The following is a 24,143-nucleotide window of genomic DNA, read 5'->3' as shown; positions in this document are numbered from 1 at the left end:
CATATGATATAACTCAAATTTCTGTTTTCAGAAAAACAAGTTATTTTGTGACACTGAAACGGTTTTAAAGCACAAATACCAACATAATTTGTATGTCTGCCACATTTTACACTATATGCGCTCAATACTTAGGGCATTTTTTGTATGAGTTAGCATCCATGTGGTGTGAAATGGAGCTAAACCAACATCTCCACGATCCCAAAATTACGTCACACTGTGCCTTTGTACTCTCCCTCTCTATGACCTTAATTTCCCAATAAGCTGTGCTAGCCAAGATGCTAAATGTGTTCCCAAATGAATAAATGATTAAAAATTATATCAAAACTTTCGTTACAAGTAGCAATCCAGATCCAGTAGCATTTTGATGAACAAGGTTTCCTGCAGCCTGAAGGAGCACTGTCACAGGGAAAATGTGGCAAAATTCAGTGGTCTAAAACACTGACTAAAACATAAACGTGATGCATTTCTTCATAAAAAAATTTAAAACGAGGCACATTTATTACTAACCTTCAGTATAGCATAGAGATAGGAGAAAGAGATGTCAAAGTTAAAGTAATAAAGTCTGAGAGGAGAAAAACAGTCTCAAAACATTTAGAAACAAATTCTCACTTGAAAAAGACACAATGCAAAGAGAAACCAGCACATGTCAAAATCCCATTAAAACAACAAAATTTTGTTCAGTTTAACATTTTATTTAATTTATCCAAATATGATAAATAGCTAATATACAACAAAGTATACAACAAAGTACCACTGGTCAATGAGATCCTGTTTATGTAAAAGTGTGCAGTCCCTCTGACTGAAGTGATCAGAAGTCTGGTGACTTCAGCTCACAGATATGGATGGGTAAGAGCAGATGGACACACACCACCGCACATGCACAGCCTCAATAGAAGAAAAGAGAACTGGCGGCCTCGTTGTTTGAACTGGCATCCTCTGATGTCCCGTGTTTCTTGTTTCATCCCCTTTGCTTGTCCTCTGTTCTTGCGGCAACTTCAAACAGTGGCTCTGTTCAGGTCCAGCAAGATCTCTGGACCGAGAATAAGGGACTAAAAAGGAGGTGAAAGGTGAGGATGGGAACTAGGTAGACTTGGCTCAAAGTTTTAATCGTTTTGATGTAAAATGATAGTCAAAGCAGTGTTTGCCTCTTGACACAAACAGTGCAACAATGTATGTAGGGGAAGGAATGTTTGGAAAATTCTAGGTTGGTATGGCTTGGTTTGGTTTGGTGTTGTGCGGTTTGGTTGGCTCTGCTACTGCAGACCATCCCCGCTCCCCTTGCCCCCCATGCCTCTGTGTGGACCCTCATGAGAGGACTCTTTGTTCTGGGCCGGCGGGCGCACCAGTGAGTGAATGAGCGAGAGCAGTGGCGGTATTCTTCAGTTGCCGCTGTTTGTTTACACCAGCCAGTCCCGTCATACTTCATTAGCAGCCCAGCCCACCGACAACCTCTGATGTCCTAATCACAGATGATTGTGGAGCTGTACAGAGACCCCGGTGGTTTGTACCCCTGCCTGGCCAGCCGCTCATGGTCCATATATACAAACACAAACACAGTCATGCTTTCTGTGGTCGGCGCGGACGGTGGAACTGGGCGTTTCATCGTGGGCCAAGAGGCACGGTGTGGTGGGCTGACATCAGTCCCAGGGAACTAGGTTTTCATCACAGAGATGTGAGAGACCTGCCACCCAGAAACACAAAACACAAGACAAGTTATTTAGTACTGCCATCTTCTGACGACAAGTGGTAAAGTTAAAATCTAAACGCAAGTTCAACATGCATGCTCTGTCATGTCGATGTGACACATGAGTAAAGATGATAGTAAAACTAAATAAAGTCTTTAAATCTACATATATTCACCAGGTGTATAAATATTTTTTAACTTAACTTGATCTTATACCATAGTGAGAGATATTTTATGTGCTTAAACAACTGTCTTTAAAGGTTATATCATAAATGACGGACTTAAATGCTGACCAGATGTTTTATTACTTAGTTGTAGTTTTAACTTTAGTTTCCATAAGCATGTCTTCAAAATGCTGTATAACTATGGCTGCAATCCAAAACCCAGGAATGACAGAAAAGGAAAGACTAACCTTTTTATCCAAGATTGTTTAAGAAACAGCAAAATGCATATTTTATCAATAATCAAAGCTAATCAATTTTTTATTCCTTTCTTTTAATTTACGGTAACTGTGACGTCATTTTGACATGATGCATCATGTAACCAGACTAACCAACCTCATGAATGGTACTTCCAAGCTTTTCCTGACTTTTCACCACTTTCCTGGCAGAAACATAAGACAGACATTGTTTTAGATCAAAACTGTAATGGCGGTTTTTCAATAAGTTATAATAAGCAAACTCATTTCAGTTAGCATCAGCTTCTCTCTTTCAGGTTTAGAGGACTTCACTTGTTGTTTACATGCATCAATAAGCCTTTATAATGTCTACACTTAACCAAAAACAGAAGAGTGACACACTCAGAGCAGACTGCAGAACAGAAGGAAGGTTTTGGCTGGGTTTATTAGCTGGGGACGCCACCACCAAAATACATATTTAAAGACACTGTTTGAAAATACAGATAACCTTTTTATCTCCCTTCCTCACAAACATTGAATCACACTCAACTGTTCCTGTTTTTAGTCAATCGGGTTTAGTGAAATTAATTATATTTCACTAAACCCTGTTTAATTATATTTCACTAAACCCTGTTTAATTATATTTCACTAACCTGTGTATTTTTCTAGCCAGGCATATTTTCTAAACTTTGCTGAGCAGTCGGGCTGGTAAATAAAATCATACAGAATATAGTAAGCAAGATTTCGGTTAGTAAAATGCTTTCAGGGAGAAAAATAAAAACATTTTTGAAGATGTGATGAAGTATGGAATTGGCAGCATCATGTGTGGTGCAAAAGCAATTGGTGCACTTCACAGAATAGCTGTCATCACATGGAAAGAAAATTATGTAGAAATACTGAAGGTCATACCATTTAAAAGAAAAATCTACTAAATACTAAGGAGGTGTGTATAAACTTGTGAAAGAAAAATAAAATAGAAACAAAAAATATGAAAATATGAATTATTCAAGCATTTAACAAATAAAAATAATGTTAGTAATCCTAGCCGAACTAAAACGGGAGAACATTAGCCTGATTTAATATTTAAAGTGAGAAAAAGGGGGTGTACACCTTATGATTATCTGTTATGAACTATACATAAGGACAGAAAAAAGCTGGCAAATAGGTGAGAGGTCAGAGCAGCTTAGACAGAGGCTTGTGTTTAATAAAGTAACACCGTTACAGCTGAATACATCTTCTCAGGTTGTCCTATTATTACCAAAAACTAATAAATTTATACTTTGATGCGACAGTGCTGTTGATAAAACCATAGACAACAGAGCTAACCTGTGTATTTTTCTAGCCAGGCTGATTCTAAACTTTGCTGAGCAGTCGGGCTGATAAGTGGACGGCACTATGGTGTAGGATCCAGGAGGAAGAGTGCAGGCCAGACTGACATCCTGGGTGTAGCAGTGCGGGATGCAGCTGGCCACAGGATCCTTTTCTTTGGCTGCCGTTTGTTCTGACTCCACCTGAGTAAATTAGGCACTTAAAATTAAAATATTACCTCAGATTCCTTATTTTGTAAGATGAGTCAAGTTATTTTTATCATCATCAAATAAACTTTAACATCTTTATAGTCAAAAAAGTAAAAAAAAAAGTCCATATCAGCTCACGTGTAAACAGACTGAAGGGGTTATCCCTTGATATTTGACTGACCTTGTAAACGTGGAAACCAATGGGATGCAAATCGGTGTCAGGGCGGCTCTGGTGCAGAGTAATCCTGACATTAACTCCAGATGTCAGTGCTGGCTCATCACACACTGCAAAAGGGAAGCAGGGGTTCTTCCAGTACGACGGGAAGTTCCTGCTTCCTCCTGCTGTCCTTCCTTCTATCCACGAGCCGCGGAGGAAGCTGGTCTCCCACTCACCATCCGATGTCAGTGGCAGTGAGGGCGCTGGGCTTTTTAGGGCACTAAGGATAACAATGGCTTTGTTATTTTATGACAATAACATGACAACAATAATATCACACTTATTCCAAGGGGGAAAAGTGTGACATTTATAGAAATATAAATATTTACAGACAAATAAACCCATGCTCTGTGAAAAGAAAGTGGTTTTATTGTTTAAATGTCAACTTTTGTTTTTTAATTAGTCACATGTGGTCATTTTCTCATGATACATCTGAGAAAATCTACCAAAGTGGGGAAAAAAGTTAACCAAAATCTTGTAAACAACAATTTTGCCTTTCTTTACATGTTCATCAACCACCACCTTGATAATTCCACAATTGTATAGGGATTTTGTGAGATAGACCGAGAATAAGCAGAATGTATTTGTAAAGCGAAAGAAAGTTGGTACATGATTGTCAATTTTCTTAAACAGAAACCTGAAAACTGTGAACTACCGATGTATTCAGTCCACATGTGCAAATAGTTGCAAAACCACCTTTCTTTATGGATTTGACCCTCTGCCTGCTTCACCGATGTCACTGATATTTTGCCTTCTCTTTTTTACAAGTTCAGTCAGATTCAATGGAGATATTAACTGAACGTTAGCTGAGCTGGGGACCTCTGAAGTTCCTCTAGAGTTACTTTTAGCACTCTTATGTACACGCTTCTTAATCAGCTGTTCTGTTTAGATTGACAATCATCTTGGTCGGTTGAAGTTGTGCAACACTCGCCTCAGGAGAAGATGCTCAGATTAAAAGGACGTAATCAACAGAAACATTGTAATTTTAACGGAAATATAAACAAGAAACACCCTAGATAGACGAAAAGGTTGCAGAAAGTTGAGAACCTGGGAAAAAACATTCAGGACACAGAACACATGCTTGTGCTCGTGTATCACATAAAATCTCCCACGATATATTGAAGATTGTTATTCTAATGTTCTAAACATGTGGTGCACTTTCTGTTCCTTACTGGTGATTCCTACCTGAGTGATGTGGGGGAGGAGGAAAAGACCCGGATGAGGAAGTGGGCCTCGGCTCCTGGCTGGTAGGTGCTGGGAATGAGGAGGTAGAATCCAGGCTCCAGCAGCCGGCACAGGACCACCTCTCTCTCGTAGGAATGGCAGTGAGTAGAAGCACAAGGCGGTTTGTTTAACATCCGGCTCAGACTAAAACGCTTCTTTTCCACCTGTAGAGAATCATTTCCAAGTAAATTGCACAGTAATACACGTGTCATCATCATGTTTTGCACGGCACAGACCTTCCACATATGTAGAGCAATAGCTTGGTAATGCTGGTGCTTTGTGTTACTGCTGTCCTCCGGGTCCGTTTGTGCGTATTTTTCTGTGTTCCTGCGTTTTCGATGCTGCAGCAAGGATACGAGAACCTCTCCTGTCTCACACACTTTGAGCCAAAACTTGGGATTGCTGCTGTAGCTGCTGGTGTTTCGGCTTCCGCCAGCAGAGTGGCCTTTAATCCACCGGCTAGCCAGCTGATGGCTGTGTGTGAGAAGGGTTCCTGTAAGAGGAGGAGAAATTTACAAAAAACGTTTAAACATCAGGAAATCTGAATCATCCACTAAATGTTTGACACTAGTTTCTAAAGATGTTAGATGAATAACCTGTGTAAACACTCTTCAAGAGTCCATCTTTGCCAATTGGATATCCCACTGTGATGTCATCAAACTGAGACGTAAACTCTGCCTCATCTAACCAGAATTCACCCTCTGCTGTTCGGTCTCGCAGCTCTGCAGTGCAAACTGGGTCGAGGAAACTCCAACCAATGCCGCTGAAAGTCAAATTGTTTGAAAGGCAAGATCAACTCAAAAAAGGGTTTAATACATTCACTAGTCTGAGTTCAACAAACATGGATCATTTTGCTAATGAGTCAACTGGCATTAAGTGTTTTAAGCAAAAAGGTATTTGATAAACACGACAGCAATGCCATTGTGAAGCTCATACCAAAAGTGAAAACTTGCAGGGATTGCTCAGAAAGAGAGGTGCTCTGCACACAGCCAACAGAGCTGTGCATAATCTGCATGCTAATCTGGGTCAAAGCATTTACACAGAGCACCTCAGCATTTACATCAAAGACGAATGTGAGAGCAACAGGCCAGGCTGGATTGGTCTGATAACGCATGAAGTCTCAGGCGAGGGTTTGCAGCTGACCTGAGTAAAGCCTACCACCAGGGGGCACTATAAGAGAGACATGGCGCATTGGGGGTGAAGTTCTGCTGGGAAAATGTGGCGTGTGGTCTTCATGTAGAGCAGTTAAACAACTACTTCCATTCATTACATTATGAATTGTATTGTTTGCTCAAAAAGTAAACTTAGCATGCAGCATTTTAATTAAATAAATGAAGTCAGGTTTTTGTAGGAGCATCACTGCAGATCTAAAATTTAAAAAGGGTTTTGTGTGATTTCCTCATTAAAAGATAGGCATCACTTTACAAATTCCTTTGGGCTAGATTGATAAGAAAAATATTTCTGTCCTTCTTGTAAAAGCTTGCTATATTTAGACAAGTTTAATATATTAACTACAAGGAGCTTTGAGTGCACCAAAGTACACCCCTGCTGATGATGGTTTCCCTGGGTGAGTTTTTATTAAATTAAAAAGTAATTCTCATCTTTCGACTGTCTCCCCAAATTTAAAGCTATTAAATCATCATTATGATCAAAAATAGACAGTCCTGAGACAAATTAAACTGAGCCTACTACATGATCTTTAATACACAGTGAATGAAAATTGGAACTTTTGTTTTATGTTGAAACATATTGTTCAAAAAAAATTATTTACTCCCATAAGGAAGTCAGGGAAGATAGTGATTGTGACTCATATTGTTATGCAAGCATGACAGTGACAGATGTTTATGTTTCAATGATCGTCTCATGTATCCCTTTTAAATGAGAGTAACAACGTATTCTCACGCACCTATAGCTCCACGTCCTTTGAGCGAAACAATAAGAAAAAGTAGGAGTCATGGTGTAATTCTATTTATTAATGGGAAATTCCATCTCAGTCTATTTTTACCTCTGTAATCTATAACAACAGTCCTCAAAAGTTCTCAAAATCAGATTTAGATGTATATAATGAGCAGCTAAAAAAATTTGATTCACTGCATTCTCAGCATAGCTATCTTTTTAAGCCAAGCTCAAGAAAAGTATTTAAAACTTCCAGACCTTTTTTTTCTGCAGGTTTTAGTAACTTTCCACAACAGTATACACACGTGGACAGCATTCTTAATGACCAAAATGCCCACAATACCACTGATATAACTTGAAGCTGACTAAAATAATAATGGTAAACAAAAATGTACTCCAGATTAACTAATGAAAATCAGACAATGTGTTTGAAGTGTGGTTCAACAAAATAATTATTTAAAACATATAGAAACAGACCTGGGCAACAAAATGACGATCCCTGCAACTTAACATTTTGTTGCTCGATCTTTCGAGGCGATCCCTGCAATCAAATCATTTTGTTAACTGTCAATGAGACTTTTGCACATGTTCACAAGTATACTCCAGTCTGGCTTTTTCAAGATTTGTTGTTCTCCTTGATTGTCTCAAGTGAAGTCCACTTTGGCTTAAACACTGACAGATGGAAAATTCTGACACTGATGTACCGTGACATTGGAGTTAACCTTTATTTCTTTGGAGGTTGTTCTGGACTCTTTGGTTAACATTCGTCTCATCTTTCTCTTCAGTTTTCCTCCTGCAGTCAGGGAGGTTTGCTACAATCCTGTGGACCTTAAACTTCTGAATAATAAGCACAACTGTAGTGACAGGAGCATCAAGTTGCTAGATGATGGTCTTATAGCCTTTGCCTTCAACATGTTTATCTATAATTGTCTTTCTAATCTCCTGGGGAAACTCTCTCCTTTGCTGCCTGTGGGCCATGTTCACTAAGGTACACACCTTGTCTGCAAACAGCAGAGTGACTACTTGTCAACATTTAAATATGCAGACTAATTTTGTTACAAACTTGAAGACACCTGGCATTCTAATTAGAGGACACACCTTTGTTTAACTTAACACATCCCTATGGTCAAATTATTTTCAATCTTTTCTGGAGATACCATCATTTATCAGGCCTGTTTCATTAATTAATTTTCTAAACGAATTCTGTTGAACCGCAATTTAAAACCAATGTTTGCTTTTCGTAGGTTAATTTTCAGTGAATCTTTATTTATTATCAGTTTCAAGCTATTTCAGTTACTATTGAGGGATTTTGGGGGGGATTTACAGAGGAGTACCAACTATGTTGTCTACATGTGCATACTTGAATATTCCTAAAACAAAATGTGACTATAAACATTCCCCATGACAACATTCTACCTCCAAGTCCAAGCACCTGCCCAGCAGCATCGTCCCCATGGATTTCTGATCCTGAGCAGCCGCACATCACTCCCTGACACCTTCCTCACATCCAACCACTCCATCACAGTCAGAGCGTGGTGCTGATCCAGCTCACTGAGTCCTAATTCGAGGGGGAATGTCAAAAGACAGGTTTAGATAGAGGGATCAGTGGTGGGATTATCTACAAAGCAATAGTTTTCTAACCTCCAGGAGAGCTGTGGGTGGAGCAGCTCAATGCACACTCTTCTTTCACACAACACAGGAGGCTCAGGTCCAGCTTTTTCCTCCTGACTTGGTCACTGTCCTGCTCTGCTTGCTGTTCTTCCTCATCTGAACCAAACTCCCTCAGACTCCAGCACTCGGCGACACCACCAGTCAGATCCACAAGGGCCTCCGACACCTGTCCGGCCCAGAGCTGCTCGTATGAACCATGTAGCCTGGAAGGAATTAAGCAGGAATTCAATTGCTGATAACTCAACAATTGCTGGGAATGCTCAACAAAGCAGCAAGGAAACAAAATCTTGATGGTTTATCAGGTCAAACAAAGATAAGAGATTCAGGGGAAGTTCTTTAGTTACCTACTTGGCATAGGCCTTCTCCAACAAAGCAATCCAAAACGCAGAAGGGGAGTGGCAGCGTGAGAAACAGAGACAGGAATTCATGCAGGGGAGACGGTCATCGACGATCACCTCTGTCCAGTGGCCCTGCTGCCAGATGAGAAACTGAAAGGAGCCCATGTACTTGCTGCTACCCCACTGGGGCTGGCCAGGAGGAAACACCTACACATTAACAAAAAGACACTGTGAGCAGTGCAGAATATAAGCAAAAGAATTTTGATTTTAAAGCACTCACATAGGGCAAGGGACAATAAAACTGCTGTTTGTGTACCTTGTCTAAAAGATGCTGGTTCTTGAGCAGGAAGGTGCACGCACAGAGAAACCAGCAGTCACCCAATAGTCCTTGTTTGGCATGAGCCAGATTAGTGTTGGTGGGGAAGAGAGACGGAGACTGGCAGATCTCCTTGAGTTATGGATTAAAGGTAGAAATGAAGAAGAAATAAAGTTACAGAGACTCAAAGAGAGTCTGCAGAAATGTATTCTGAACAACTTAAATGAACAGAAGGCAGCCTATATCAAGGTTTTAAACAAGTTATTGTGTCAAGTCTTTAAAAGAAATTCCTATTTAAAGTCCTAATCAGATCCAAGAGCCAATGTGGGGGGGACTTGTGTATTCTCAAGATTTATGAAGCAAAGAGTAACATGACTGCTGCTAGTCAGTTGGCTAAAAAAAGGCTGCAACACTTTTACTTTTTCATCAATTGCTAGAAAGAAATAGTTCAACTTTACGTCCGTTATTCGAGAGCCACTGTCCTGAACTTCTAGATGCATATCTGCTCCACACACCTGAATTAAATGAATGAATTACCTTCTCAGTACATCTTTAAGTTCTGCAGGGGCCTGATACCAAGCACTGATGCATATAAAAGTTGAAGGACAGTGGAGTTGGAGAACCCTGATACTAACAAAGCAGTAAATATTAAGTGTGCTACACACTGATTTGGCATGACTTGACAGCTGCTTGCATAATAAAGGTATCCTTTTACAGGTCTGTTATTCTTGCATGTCCCACAGATGTTCACCACTACCAGGACCTTGAGAATTTGGAGTCCAACACTTCAAACCTATTGTGCTTCTCGAATGATACCTGAACATTTTCTTTTTGTGGCAAGGTGAATTATCCAGCCGAAAAGTCTACAGGCATCAAAAAAATGCTGTACGTCAAACATAACAGCAGTTTGAAGACGGCCTCTGTTTTAGAAGAGGGAGTAACAGTGTGACACGATGTAAAGATGAAGAATGTCAAATTTACATAATACCACCCCCCTTTGCCTCACCCCACAGGGTCTCAAACTGCATTCATCAAAAGTCCTGCAACTTTTAGAAAGTTCTCTGCTTCAGCACACCTGGCTCCATTATTAGCTCATTAGCAGAGCTCTGCAGAGCTTGGCTGCCTGCTAGTGACATGGTCTCACCATTTCACTTGTTGATGTGACAGGGGGACACATCTAGAAGTTGCAGGACTCCAGTCATTGAGAAAGGCAGTCTGAGATCACTGGATTAAATAATTTTACTGACTCATTATTGCTCAAGAGACTAAAATGTGAGAATCTCTCACAGTATCTATAACAGGTTTTGTAAGGTGATATATATTTCATCACTGAATGTTTTGCTCACGTGACGATCGTGCAAAAATCTTTCATCAGCAACTCAAACACCTGTTATGGGAAATCACTCCCTGGCTGAGGGGGTAAACCAACAAAACTTTGCCATCTGCCAGAAGCATCAATATCAACATGTGCAGGAATTTTCCCCTTCCTGACAACCCAACCCAGGTAATCAACCTGTGGACGTCGCCATGTGATTTCTCCGTGCAGCTGAGCGATGGGTGTGGAGCTGTCGGAGAACAGGGAGGAGTCTGTTGTGGGAAAATCCAGGTCCTCGAACAAAGACGGACCTGCACATTCCTCTTTCATGGCTACTGGAAGCCGTTACAGTCGGCTCACATCTGTGAGACACCTAAACAGGAAGTAATGGCTGCATTAGTTGCAGTATTTAAATATTTTTTGTATGAAATTGGTTGCATGCAGGGGGTAGCTGTTTCTCAGTGGAAGCGTGAAAATCGACAATTTAAAAGTGCATTACTTTCACCATGTTGTTCGTATAATTCTCTAACAAAGCAGTAACAACACAGAAAGGTTGGAAAAGGTGGTAATTAGAGACATTTCCTTTCTTCTTTTTTTTTAATCTTACCTTTCTTGTCTTCTCAGCATCTCTCCCTCTGCAGTTGTCATCATCAGCAGCAGCGCAGCTAGCTCGGTTAGCTTCAGCTAGCTCATGCTACATTCAGAGTGACTCCGACATTATCGTATCTCTTTATCTTATCCTGGTTTCAGATCTACAACCGCACGGGTGTCTTATCACATTTGCAACTTTCGCTATGTACAACATTTATGTCAACCAGAGTGCAACTTACTGCTAAAGGTAAGCGTCCTCCGCGTAGACATGTCGGAAACCATTCATACAGTGGATCCTTCCTGTGAAGCCGCTCACCACTGCCGCCCACTCTCGGTTCCTTAAATTACACGCTGTCCGGTGAACGCAGCAGAAGTTCAATATGAGGCGCTTTTAATGTTGATACATTTTATTCAAACATCAAAATTTATTAGTGCAGAAATGTTTTAAAAGAATAAAATGTTCGTTGTCAGACTACAAAATAGGATAAAATCTTTATTTACTTAAATTGTATTTTCACATTTTTAAAAACATTAGAACCTAAGAATAAAAATATATAATGTTAATATGTAGCTTAGTCCTCTTATGTATTCTTTTTTTTTTTTTTTTTTTAAAAAAGGTTATAGATAACTAGGTTTTTAATTTCATTGTATTCACAATGAAAATAGATTTATTTTCCACTCCAACAATTTTTCAAATTGATTTTGGCCTGAACTTTCACTGTACCATTGTAGTTCTGGTTCTGTATCTAGGGTCATTTTTCTCCTGGATTGTGAACCTTCACAGCTAATATTTTCTAAAAAAAAAAAAACAACAACATCTGAGGCCTTCAAAGAACAGCTGGACATATATTGAAATTAAACAACACTCATATTTGCTTGACTTTTATTTAGCAGTATTGGAGTAAAGGAGGGCTGAATAAAAAACTGTACTTTCTTCATATTGTTTTTTGTAAAAATAAATTGAGTTATTTTGCTTTGAAGTTGAAGGGACTGACTGTCTCGATTCTGATGTGATGTTATGTCATTTCTTCATCAAAACCATGCCTGGAGGTAACATACTTGCCTTTGCTATAAAAAAAGTGCTTTATGTGTGGAAAATACATAATATCACCCTTTTAACTTTAAAATATACTGAGATTTGTGGCTGTAAGGTGACAAAATGTGAAAAAGATTAAGAATTAATAGTACTTTTCCAAGGCATTGTAAAAGCAGAACAACAAAAACCAAATCAGCATGACACATACTGTAGCATACACATTTCCACTTTATTTAAACATGTCATATTTTAAAGAGGGGCATTTTTTTTATATAAGTAGAAAATAAAATCCATTTAAAATGTACTGCCATGTTCCCAGAGGTAGTTACTTTTATTCAATTATATTTATCGAGTAATTTATTGGCAAAAATGTATTTTTAGGAGCAGTTTTACTACACCAAACTTTTTACTTTTATTATTAGCAGTAATATTGCAGTAATGCTGCTAATAATGTTATTATAATATTACTATTGCTAGAAATGTTAAAATGAAAATTTCAGGATACAGTAGCTGCAGTGTGCAACTTCACTAAATGACGAACAAACAAATTGTTCTTGTTCTCCTCTTGTTGGTTTCTGTTTGCTGAGCCTGCTAAGACATTTGAAAATAATACAAATATACAGTAAACCCTCCATATTTAAGTATTTTATCTTGTTCTACCATGCACTGTAAAACATTTGGAGGTGGATTAACTTGAGAATGAAAGTTCACTTGCTGCAATTTAAGCCAACGAGAAAATTGTTTTGGTTTTAACTCAGAAATGAAAGTTCATGAAGTTGTCTAAATATTGATTTTAAGTTCATTAATCTTGAATGGTGAGTTTTTATCTAATGTTGCAATTTAAACCAAATAATTACTTGACAATATGTGAGAAAAAAAAATGTGCTCGCCTTGTTTAAGAGCCCACATTTCTCTATTATCTTTACTCAACATCAAGCTAAAATAACTCATTTTACTTTAGAATAAGTTAAATTCTTGGTTCAAATTGCATGAACTAAATTTCTACTGTGATAATTAATTGTATTAAACATTACAATGAATTCTGCTCAAAAACATTTAGTATAATGTGTGAACAGGACATTATCCTTAAGCTTTACAAACTGTCAGTTGCATTAAAATAAACATTTAATAACATGCGTGTCAGATCAATGTAACGTACTCCCATCTCACTAACGGTGCAACAAGGAATACAAAAACATGCCGCTAAGCACTGTGTCTTTTTCTTCTTTCAGTTTTTTTAAGTGCTAAACTAAGAACTCTAGTTTATTCAACCTTTGCAGGTTTAATTAAATTAATAAAAAGTTAACACAACTTACTATTGTAAGTTTATCTTTCACAAACTCACATATTTAGGTTCAAAATCTAAAACTCGCTAAATTTATTTGACTTAAAGAGTAGAAGAGAGTAGACACAACTAAATGAGGCTCAAATGTTTTACAGTTTGCGTGGACATTATCTACTACATTAATTTAATAAGTTTTATGTTGAAAGAAGTTATTTGGAAAAGTGTTTCTTCTGCTTTGATCTGTTACTTTGTAATTTTGTCATATATTTGTATTAATATTTTTCATTGTTATTTAAAACGCCAAGCTGTGCACATAACCGTAAGTCACGTGAAGTTTATTTGTACAGAACATTTCAGCAACGAGGAAGTTGAAAGAGTTTATGCTTTTTGTTTGTCCGTTGACAGCATTTTTAAACACTACACCACGTGTCAAAGTCGTAATAGTTCTTCAGACTCAGACTGCTTTCACAGCAATCTGGGTTTTGGTGACCATGTGGAATGCAGATAATATTATCATTTAATTTAAAAAGAAGTATGTTTGTATAGTCTTCTACCATATTTTTCATTGTCTTTTGCCTTTGTGGCCACTTTGCTATGCTGCTGACTACAACTAGTAATAAAAACTACTGATTCTGATTCTGAATAAAACTAACCCCTGTTAAATAAATACGTCAAGGGACAGAAATATTTAGCAAAATATAACTTTATTGAATATAAATGAGTACAAAAGTAAAATGAAAACAAATATATAATTATATGAATGTAAATCAAATTAAAAATACTCTGATTAATAAGATTGACATCTTTAAGCTTTAAGCTGATCTTCTCCGACCCTCTGCGATCCTGTTTGTTGTTTCCTGCCAAACAAAAAAGTAGAGCATTAAAATTGTGTTATTAAATGTTAAATCTTGAACAAACTGTGATGCTGGAGTGCTGAAAGTTGTTACTTGACGATAACAACTTACTTTTTCAGATGCTTCATGGCCCTGATGACCCAAGGCATCTCAGGATTGGTACAGACAAGCTTGTCTTTCACAGTGAAGAAACTGTAATCAGAAAAGAGAAAAGGCATTATTTATACAGTCACGGTAGCAGCACCTATAACACACGTTGTAGTAACTAGTTTTTATCTTACATTATTGACTTGATGTTGCAGATCTGTGTGTCGTTTTGAACTGTGAAACTCTTCAGTTTTTGTAATGCAATTGGTTTGTCATAATTCTTTGTGCAGCAAGGTCCTTGGTAGACTGTGAAAAAGAAACAGTGACATGTTAGAGAAAACAGTAATCCATCTATTTTTCATATCTCAGTTTACAAATTAGAAATAATATTATCCCAAAAAGAATAGCACAGACTTTTTCAATGATTCTAAATGAAGAAAGCAGTTTACGTACCGGTTTCACTGAGCGCTACCAGCAGCAGCAGCACAGCAGAGACGCACACAGCCAGCTTTGCCATCCTTCTCGGTCAGTGGTAAATCAGAGAGCTGATGTGGATTGTCAGATGGGACTGAGAGATAACGTCTGCCTCTGGCTGTGAAGTTTAAATACTTTGTGAAACGGAAGGAAACCGTCCAAACCACATACCAATACCAAGCTGGAAAGCACAAGGCAACAATGAATTTAGGTCATCCGGGAAGTGCAATGTTCCGTGTACTTTTCTCACTTTGTAAAATAAAATCCCCTGTTCGGGCCCCAGATTGGCACCCTTTAGCTGATATCCAAAAGACAATTACACATTACACTTCCACCTTTATTTTATTATTCTATTTGATTTCCTCCCTTCATGGAGTTCACATAACACTGATGGTTCAATTCCTCCACTTGATATTTCAAAGGTAGATGGAGCAGCTTGAGCTGCAAACCTTGTAGCAACTATAAAGTTTTACATGTTCTGAAAGTAATATTTCATCACCTTGAAATGACTGATCTCTTTTCAAGATGACTTTAAGCTGTGAGGAATTTTGCATCAATGATTTACTCTGCACAAAACAATTAAGCTCCACCTTACTCTGCAATGGAATCCGGTAATTTCATTTGCTAGCAAAAGCTATGACTGCATCACAGTCCAGTACTGACAATGTAATAAGAAAAAGTTTCAGTGAAGTTAAATTACACTTGTAATGCAAACATTTCACTCCATATTAACCAAACACTAATACAGAAATTCTCATGAGGCCTTTCAAGCGGTTGCGTAACTCTTCCCCCACTCCTCAGGATTCAAGAGAGACCTCAAAGTGTACAAACCCAAACCTCATAACACATCCTGCTGATCTTATTGTTGCAGCATCAGCATTATGTTGCAATGTGCAACACCCAATTTGTTAATCTACAAACTCTTCCTAACCTCATTTATTGAACCGCATTTATTGTCCTCCATACTAATTGCATCTTGCTGAGCAGTTTAATAAACTGTGACATAAAAAGCTGCAATACAATGTTGAAAAGTTTATTTTGTTCCAGCTGATTAAACCCGAACAAAATCGACCTAATCTGGAGCTAAAAACTCATGTAATAGAAAGAAATGTGTTTACTATAAAATGGTAATCTACATGTTGACACATCACCATGTCATGGATTGTAATCTGTCAACATGTAGGAGCAAATATGTTTTGCTTTTGCTCTTTGACGTCAGAAACATAAGCATCAGTAAATAACAAGAATCCATGCGTGGATTTTCTGGATGTCTGGTCCGTCCAGGCGTGTTTGATGTCGCTGCAAGTTATTTCAGTTATTATTTCAATAAATCCTGCTGTTAATTGTACCTTTGTTAGCTCTTTGTTTTGTTATTTTATGGATCGAAACCAGTATGCAAGTTAATACCCATGCAAACTGAAGGTTAACGTCTGTTCTTACCTCTTTCAGGTGACAAATGTCATATTTTATTGTCTATTGGACAAGTCAGAGTTCCTCCTGAAAAATCCCAGCTAAAATGACTCAAGCCTTGTTGTGCTGAGAAAAACAGAGATGATCTCACCTGACTACTCGATAGCAATATTTACTTCAATATAATGCGGGCACGTGCTCAGCTCTGACGTAGCAAAACGTCAGACATTAAAAGGGCTTTGTCTGAACAAGTATGTTGTGGTAGATCGTTATCAGTAAAAGGAAGTCAGGCTTTGAACTAGTCAGACCCCCTTCCCCTAAAGACAGTTACGAACTACAGTACATGAGAGGATTTTTAATGCTTGAGTCTGAATGAAGAAAATGTTCACACGATTTTCTGTGACCATGGGATCTTTTTGGAATCAGACAGACAAAGACCTTCAGTTTTATTTTTGACCATAAACCTTCAAGTTACTTTTCATATTGGTATTTCTTTAATGATTTTGCTTTGTAATGAACAAGAGGTACTGAGTCGAAAAACTGTTTCATAAAATCATGCATGTTTTCTAAAATATTGTGTAGTCAATTACAAACATTTATGCAGTGTAGACAAAGGCACTAACTATGAAATACACATATTTCTTGTGAAGCAAGATTGCACCCCTTTACTTTACTCTAAATAATTCTATAAATTAAGGTATATCAAAGTGGATTATATAACATTGCGACTCTAATGATATGACAAAGCAAAGGAACGTACAAGTAACAGAAGTACCTAAATGACTGGTGTGGTTTGGATGGAAAGTTGATGACAGAAGGTTTTAGGTTATTGTGACCTATTTTACTGCACTAAATGCACTTTGCGTTTGATGCGCTGGTCTTGGGTATAAGCTTGAACGTTCCTCTGACCTAGAAAAGAATCTATACGGAACCCCACACCAACCCACAACGAGCGACCCACTTAAGGCTTGTGAACGGAGGTCTTCTCAGATTTTCTTCTACCCTGAGCAGTTTTCCACTTACCTCTAAAGGTCATGTATTAGATTGGCTTATTTGGCGTTGCTCCTTCTATTTCATACGCAAGAATGGAGTATTCTAGTGGAAAGACCCACACTCACCCCCAAGCAAGAGCTATTTTAAGCAAGAGATGACTTGCAGCTGCTTTTTCCCCTCCTTTTTATTACATATTTGGTACGACAAAACTCACAAATTAAGCCACAATTTTGATCATCAATTCTTACATCAAAGTCCTTTCATGACCCCTTTTGCTCCAATAAGCTGTTCCTCTGCCAAAAGATACAAAATGTTAACCTTGTATTAAATTATGAATAACTAGAATTTCTCAAGCCTTAAGGCCCCTTAGACTCCTCAGAGAAATCAAGGTGGTTGTACTATATAAAATTTGGTGCTTATCTTTAAAGGCTGAAATAATAATTAAACGTAGCTGAGACATCGAACTTGATTTGTTGATTTACATAAATATTACAGTTTTTATCTGTCATCTTTCATGTGACATTACTAGTCAATATTTCTAATGACAAATGGCCACTTTCCTATTTTTTAAAAATGTATTTTAATTCATTAGTTTATTGAACTATTGATTCATTAATATATCTAACATACAGTAAAAGAATTTTAGCTTTCTATTTGTAACTATTTTAGTAGTTAATTCATTATTGCTGGGACAGTTTATTGCATTTTATTGTATAAAATTAATACATTATTCACACAAGAAAAAACTATTCTACTAAATGTCCTCATAAATTATACAGTAAGTGATATGCGCTATTCTCAAATAACAGACATGAGCCCTTCATTTCTCTTTAATACTGTTTCCATGTCAACATCCCCAAGTTCAGCTGTCATGTACCTTTGATATGGGTCATTAGAAAAGTACAAATACCCTAACATACACAACTTTTGAAAATGTTTCACACCTATTAGTTTACTTAATTTAATGTCACATTTGACCTCAAAAACCATTAACGTAAATTTTGGATCCCATATTTAAGAATTTTTACAGTTGCTTCCTCTCCATTTTACTTGTATTCTCCATTTTAAGTATTTGTTCTCGATCTTATAGACGTCTTTTATTTAACCTCAGTTGTCCCGATCTTGAGGTGGCAGTGTGTGCTGTAAGTCATTTTTTCCCCTTTCTTCTGCTGCTGTGGTATCTTTCTACCTCAAGGAGGTGCAACATGTCTACTCCGGTTGTGAAGTCAACAGTTGTGTGGGAATCATTTCTGATGTTCTGAGTTTTTTTTTTTTTTTTTTTTTTACCATTTCTTAACTTCTGCTTCTGTCTTCTCTCTGTTTTAGAAATCCTCACCTGATCCGTATCGCATTCTTCCACCTTTATGAGTCTCATTTTTTCTACTATTCCACCTCTGACTACACTTAACTTACACTTAAGTCCAAAAATACTCAAATTTGTGAAAAGTTTAGACTTAAAACAAGCAGGATGTTTCTTCTAACAGGAAGAAATATTTACAGTTTGAAGTGAGAGTTGAGTCTGATATATAATCTGTGTAAGATTAGGGTGTTGGACCCGGCAGTGGGAGGAATAAAAAGGACTGAACAAGATACAGAGAACAAAAGAGATGGATAAGAACTCTGAATCCCAGAATGTACTGCATTATCCCATTTTCATACGCTGTTCCCAGAAAGGAGGAGTTTCACAGAAGGATAAAAACATCAGCGCACCAGAGTGCTTCCTCTCTGTTTTCCCGTAGCCTCCATGCGGTCCTTTGGGGACGCTCACACGTAAAATCATTTTGCCCATTGGCAGCATTAAAGACTGCCTCTTTGAATAAACCTTGGGCCATTGGCACTCAAAAACATACACAGCCTGGCCAAAAATAAAGTTGCCGTGGAGAAAAAAGTCACATACTCTGATCGTGTATTAATATTATTAATGGTGCTTAAAAGCGCATGTAGAACTTATAAGGATTTCTCAATAGTTTCTTTGATAAATTGAGATCTTATTTCTGTGTCACATAATCAAGCCTGATAGCTTCTTTGACTATTTATTCCTGATAATCTGGTGATGCCCTTACTTGTTCCTTTTTGACCTGAATAACTAACTTTGTTAATAATTGCCTCTGGCATTTGTTAATACTTACTCATAGCCAAACCAACAAGTGTAACAGAGGGGAGGCCTCCCAAACAAATAACTATGTTTGAGTTTAACTGAGTTTATAAAAATTATGATCAAATATAAGGTGGAAACATTTTTATTTTTATGCTGTTCATGATGACCATACATCCTTTTTTAGTTGAAGAGAACTTGGCGTTTGAAACCGATAAATACCATTCCACTGGTAAAGAGTAACTTTAAACACATGCAATATGAGATTACTCTGTTTCATCTGAGATCTTCCTGTCCTCTGTTCTCACTAACCTTCATAAAATATGTCCACATGCCCACATATTCCTTATAAACTGAGTCATTTGTGTCTCTTGCTATATCAGCTGCTGAGATGTATATACAGTATGTGGTCATCTTCATGGTAAGATGAGGAATTCAACTGAATGGAAAAAAACTGTAATCAAAGCAATGGAATGTATTCATATGATTGTGAAGGAGTAAGAAAACTTTTGCTATAACCATAACATTTTTACAAACATATGGGTTGTTTTTCACCTGTTTTGTTTTTTTTTTATTATTCTGACAGCATGTGTCAACAATAACAGCAGGTTAGATTAACATCTTAATTTACCACTTCACTACTTCAGCACGTGACCAGGTGAACTTCATTCAGCCTTTGTTTGGATTGAACACTGGGGAATTTTGGTCATGCTATGACAAAACTGGCCCAGTGGGCAGAGCCTGCTCTGAAGTGTATATAAAAGTCGTTAGTGATCAGCAGCTCACAGTAACCTGAGAGAGGAAAGAAGAGACCACTTTCAGATCAGAGCAGCACCAGCCAGCACAACTGAAACCATGGTGTCAATGAAAGTAACAGTGATGATGGTGACACTGGTTACTCTTTGTGTCCTGGCTACAAACACACATGCAGGTAAGCATTTGCTGTCATATTGCTTCTCTCAATCTTGTTTTTCTTTTATGTTCTTGTTTTCTTGATTATACAAACATAAATGACGGACACAGAGACTTACATTATTTCATCTCTTATCTTTGCTGGCAGCTTATATTTTTTGTTGTAAAAGATACCTGCCTGGAAAACTACCATTATCAGAGATCAGGGGCTTTTCATTGCAGAAAAGCACAGAACTATGTCCAATCAGAGCAATCATGTAAGTGATTACTTTTTTACGACAAAGATTCATAATTCACATTATGTACTCATTTACTTACCATTTATGATTATACATGCATTTTTATTAACTTTGTTTTCTTTTCAATTGCAGTTTCCACACAAAGAAAGGCAAAAGATGTGCTGACCCTACTAAAAACTGGGTGATGGACTATGTGAGCCAAATAGAGTGAGTAATTTTATTGCAAAAAATAATCTTAAGATTTTACAATAAAAAATTGTGAGATTTAACATTTTTTTCTGATGTAATTGCAGAACTATGGCAAAGAAAATGTCTCTCCCAAAGTAGAAAGAATAAGCAAAAAAGGTTCCACTGGAATAACCTGTGGAAGATGCCGAGGCCAGCAACTGCAAACCTGTTTCCAATTTTTGCTTTGCCTGCTGTCCACAAATAGAAAAGGCTTTGCTGCTTTGTGAACGCCAGCTTAATGCAAAGCTGATATTGTAATGCTGTAAAAGCAATGCATATAGTGGCTCAGTTGTAAGAGCGCTGTACATATGTATCATGTTCTTTATTATTAATTTTGTATTCATTTTTACACAAAATAAAAACTTGCTTTGGAAAGAATCATCTGTCTGTGGAGTTCATAAAAAAATCCTAATCCAAATAACATTGGATTACCAAACTCTTTGGTCCTTTAAAAGGTTCAGTTTAGTTCTTTATTTTCCCACATGGGAACATTTGTTGTATAGCAGCAGCCAATCAGCAGCAATATCAAAGCAGCGTGTAAATGTAAAACTTCCTTGTCAGTTTTTTAACAGGAAGTTCTACCTCTGGGAGTTTTGAGTTTTACGTAATGTCACTGGAGCTGAAAACGAGTTCAGCTATGAAAGCTCTGAATGTGATGCAATCTAGAGGAAGTTACAGGTAATCCTTTCTTTAAAAGCACACGACAGACCCGGCTTTCAATGCTGATATCCAAAGCTGGTGTATTAATGCTGATGTCAGCTTGAACTCAGTTCCATTTATTTATATGCTGGGTGATTTATTTATAACTAGTGAATGTAAATCTGAGATCAAATTAATGTTTTGTGCTGGTGGATGTGTTTTTGTTTTCTCATGCTCTTCATTCTCTCTAACTCATACCTAACCTGTTCTGCAGCTGTGTGATGCAAGATACAAAAACCGGTCAGACGTTTACATGCTTCATCATAAATGATGGTTATAATTTTAATAATATTGGTCCTTTAATGATGCATTTGAACTTTCCTTTTTGGGTTATTAAGGATGGGTTATTTATGTAGTTGACAACTTTTGTCATATTTTTAGGAGACCTGTATGAACAAGTTTAAATTTATTGCGGATTTTCATTAATGCAAACTGGGTAAAGATTATTTATTTAGACACAAATACTCACCACTCCACTAATATTCACATAAATATCCCTTAGAGAGCTTTAGACAAACCACAAGCTTTTCATAGCCATTATCAGATGTCTGTTATAATTCCGGCTGAATATTTTACCCCTGTAATTATTAAAAATCAACTTCATCTCAAATCAACAACTCGATTGTTGAAACAAAGACACAGCTAATTGTTCCAACAAGACATAGACCCCAAGCACACATGACTGTTTCTCAGATAGATGAGTCAGGCTAACATTAGGCTTCTTGACTTCAATTTTATTTGAAATGTATGGTTTTTCAATAAATGCTAAGCCTGTTGCAGGAAACCAACAAATTGAAATGAATTTTAAAAAGTTCTGACAAGAGGATCATTCAGATTAAGCCAGAATTATGCCGCATATTAGCATTTTATAAACAAACCCATTCAGCTGGTCAAAGTATTGTTGGAAAGTTCATTGATTTCAGAAACTCAATTCATTGGGTTAAATACATTAAATAGATTAATTACTCACAGACTGATGTTTTCAGACTTAAATTCTTGTTAATTTAGTTTGGTTTTATGCTTACAGATAATTAAAAAACCACAACATTTAAGGTTAGAATATTACATCAGACCAATAAAAAACATTTTTAATAAAGAATTGTGGGCTAAATGAAAAGATTGTTATTTTCAAAAAAATATTTTATTCTGACAACCAAACCTCATCAGAACACATAGTTTAATTTATAAGATATAACTAGATTGTGGGTATAATCATAACACTTCCATCATTAAAAGCTCTATATTATTTTTGGCAACAATCATGCTCCTGAAGCTCCTTTTTAACCATCACTTTTCAATAAAAGATCATATTCAAATTAAATTCACAAATGGTTTTTAAGTTGTGAATTCAAAACAAGGTTAAATTTTAATTAAAGAATCACTGACATAAATGTTCCACGAACCAGTCTGACATATTGAACCTGGGAAAATCCAGGACCCACATAATTGCACATATCACCTTTGCTCTCAGAAAAGAAAACTGTAGCGTTTTTTTTTTAATGTGCAACCCCACATAAGAGTCAGTGATTGAGTCAAAGTTGACCACAATGGAAAAAAAATGGTGATCATCATAAAACAGCAGCCTAAGAAGAAGTGGAAGTTGACTAACTCCCTCTGCTGTCAGTTGAACATTAACTTCTCCAAACATTGAAACAACAATAAACACAATCACAGACCATTTTGCTTAGGATTACAATAAACCAGGGGTAAAGCAAAACTTTATCCCTTTACACTGATTTTATGAGAAAAGATGTGGTCAGCATATTATTTGTAAATAACAGATATTGTTCATAAATTTCAGATAGTTTCTATTAAATATTTTACATAACATTTTGCTAAATACCTTTAAATGTATATATATATTTTTTAATATTAGAGTTCATTGCATTTTAAAAATCTCAGTTTTGGTGCTTGATGGGTCACCTGTCGGTACATTTACTTTAAATGACTCCAAACAGTTCTTGTAATGTGCGATTTTATGCTTCTATTTGCCTTCGTAGCACTTTTAAATTGTTTTTTTTTTGTGTGTGTGGCTTTATTCTTTGCTATATTAACAGGAAGGAAGGCCGAGAGCTAGGGGACGACATACAGTAAATGTCGCCGGGCCGGAAGGCCGACCCAGGTCAGCTGTACTCTGAAACCTCTGTACATGGTGCACCTCCTCAACCGCTGATCCACTTAGCACTCTGACAACTTCTAAACACCAACATATTTTTATTTTACTACCTTTTTTGTAGTCTTGAATTTATTTATTTATTTGTTTTAATGCTGCCAACTGTCTTGATGAAAGACATTTTAAATCCGGGGTCTAAATAAATTTCTCAACAACGTTTTCTTTGTTTAGGTCAGCATGCTGCAACTTCCTGTTGAATGAAAAAAAAGCAGGTTACCTCTTCTTGCTGATGAAGCAGAAAATTACTGAGCTGCTGACAAGTTAAATGAGTGGTCTAAAGAGTCAAAAGCCTCTTTGGAGAATTAAATGTCTATTGGTGAAAATGCTTGCAAGCAATAATTTACATGTCAGGTTTAACAATTAATACTTGGATGTGGGGGACAGTTACGAATTGCAAAAGTATTTATAACCCATGAAGTTTTACACATTTTGTCAGGTCACAACCAAAACATTCAAGGTATTTAGCAGGGACCTTATACAATAGATAGACCA

At 37.1% G+C, this 24,143-nt stretch overlaps 2 protein-coding genes across 2 annotated transcripts; both read right to left on the bottom strand.

Moving 5' to 3' along the window:
• Positions 1-475: 475 nt before the first annotated feature.
• On the bottom strand, positions 476-11,496 carry capn10 (calpain 10). Its single transcript, XM_028019754.1, has 14 exons — positions 11,406-11,496; positions 11,183-11,327; positions 10,774-10,948; positions 9,261-9,392; positions 8,955-9,151; positions 8,577-8,809; positions 8,352-8,493; positions 5,636-5,802; positions 5,276-5,532; positions 5,001-5,203; positions 3,780-4,035; positions 3,408-3,592; positions 2,242-2,287; positions 476-1,681 (listed from the first exon to the last, which is right to left on the bottom strand). The coding sequence occupies exons 3-14, from the start codon at positions 10,903-10,905 to the stop codon at positions 1,652-1,654; spliced, it is 1,980 nt and encodes a 659-aa protein (XP_027875555.1). The 5' UTR covers positions 10,906-10,948; positions 11,183-11,327; positions 11,406-11,496; the 3' UTR covers positions 476-1,651.
• A 2,676-nt stretch (positions 11,497-14,172) lies between these two features.
• ccl20a.4 (chemokine (C-C motif) ligand 20a, duplicate 4) lies at positions 14,173-15,031 on the bottom strand. Its single transcript, XM_028019768.1, has 4 exons — positions 14,882-15,031; positions 14,623-14,734; positions 14,453-14,533; positions 14,173-14,344 (listed from the first exon to the last, which is right to left on the bottom strand). The coding sequence occupies exons 1-4, from the start codon at positions 14,943-14,945 to the stop codon at positions 14,293-14,295; spliced, it is 309 nt and encodes a 102-aa protein (XP_027875569.1). The 5' UTR covers positions 14,946-15,031; the 3' UTR covers positions 14,173-14,292.
• Between the last annotated feature and the right edge of the window lie 9,112 nt (positions 15,032-24,143).

Source organism: Xiphophorus couchianus, chromosome 6 (genome assembly GCF_001444195.1).
Source record: "Xiphophorus couchianus chromosome 6, X_couchianus-1.0, whole genome shotgun sequence".
Lineage (NCBI taxonomy): Eukaryota > Metazoa > Chordata > Actinopteri > Cyprinodontiformes > Poeciliidae > Xiphophorus > Xiphophorus couchianus.
The sequence above is the reverse complement of the archived record's forward strand: the minus strand, read 5'-3'. Positions and strand labels throughout refer to the sequence as shown.

Excerpts from the sequence above, each read along its gene's own strand:
- capn10 (XM_028019754.1), bottom strand. The coding sequence starts at position 10,905 with ATGAAAGAGGAATGTGCAGGTCCGTCTTTGTTCGAGGACCTGGATTTT. Across the intron at positions 5,803-8,351 it reads GCAGGTGCTTGGACTTGGAG|CGGCATTGGTTGGAGTTTCC; the intron begins GTAGAATGTTGT and ends TTTGACTTTCAG. Across the intron at positions 5,533-5,635 it reads CTTGAAGAGTGTTTACACAG|GAACCCTTCTCACACACAGC; the intron begins GTTATTCATCTA and ends CTCCTCTTACAG.
- ccl20a.4 (XM_028019768.1), bottom strand. The coding sequence starts at position 14,945 with ATGGCAAAGCTGGCTGTGTGCGTCTCTGCTGTGCTGCTGCTGCTGGTA. Across the intron at positions 14,735-14,881 it reads GGTAGCGCTCAGTGAAACCG|TCTACCAAGGACCTTGCTGC; the intron begins GTACGTAAACTG and ends TCTTTTTCACAG. Across the intron at positions 14,534-14,622 it reads TGCAACATCAAGTCAATAAT|TTTCTTCACTGTGAAAGACA; the intron begins GTAAGATAAAAA and ends TTCTGATTACAG.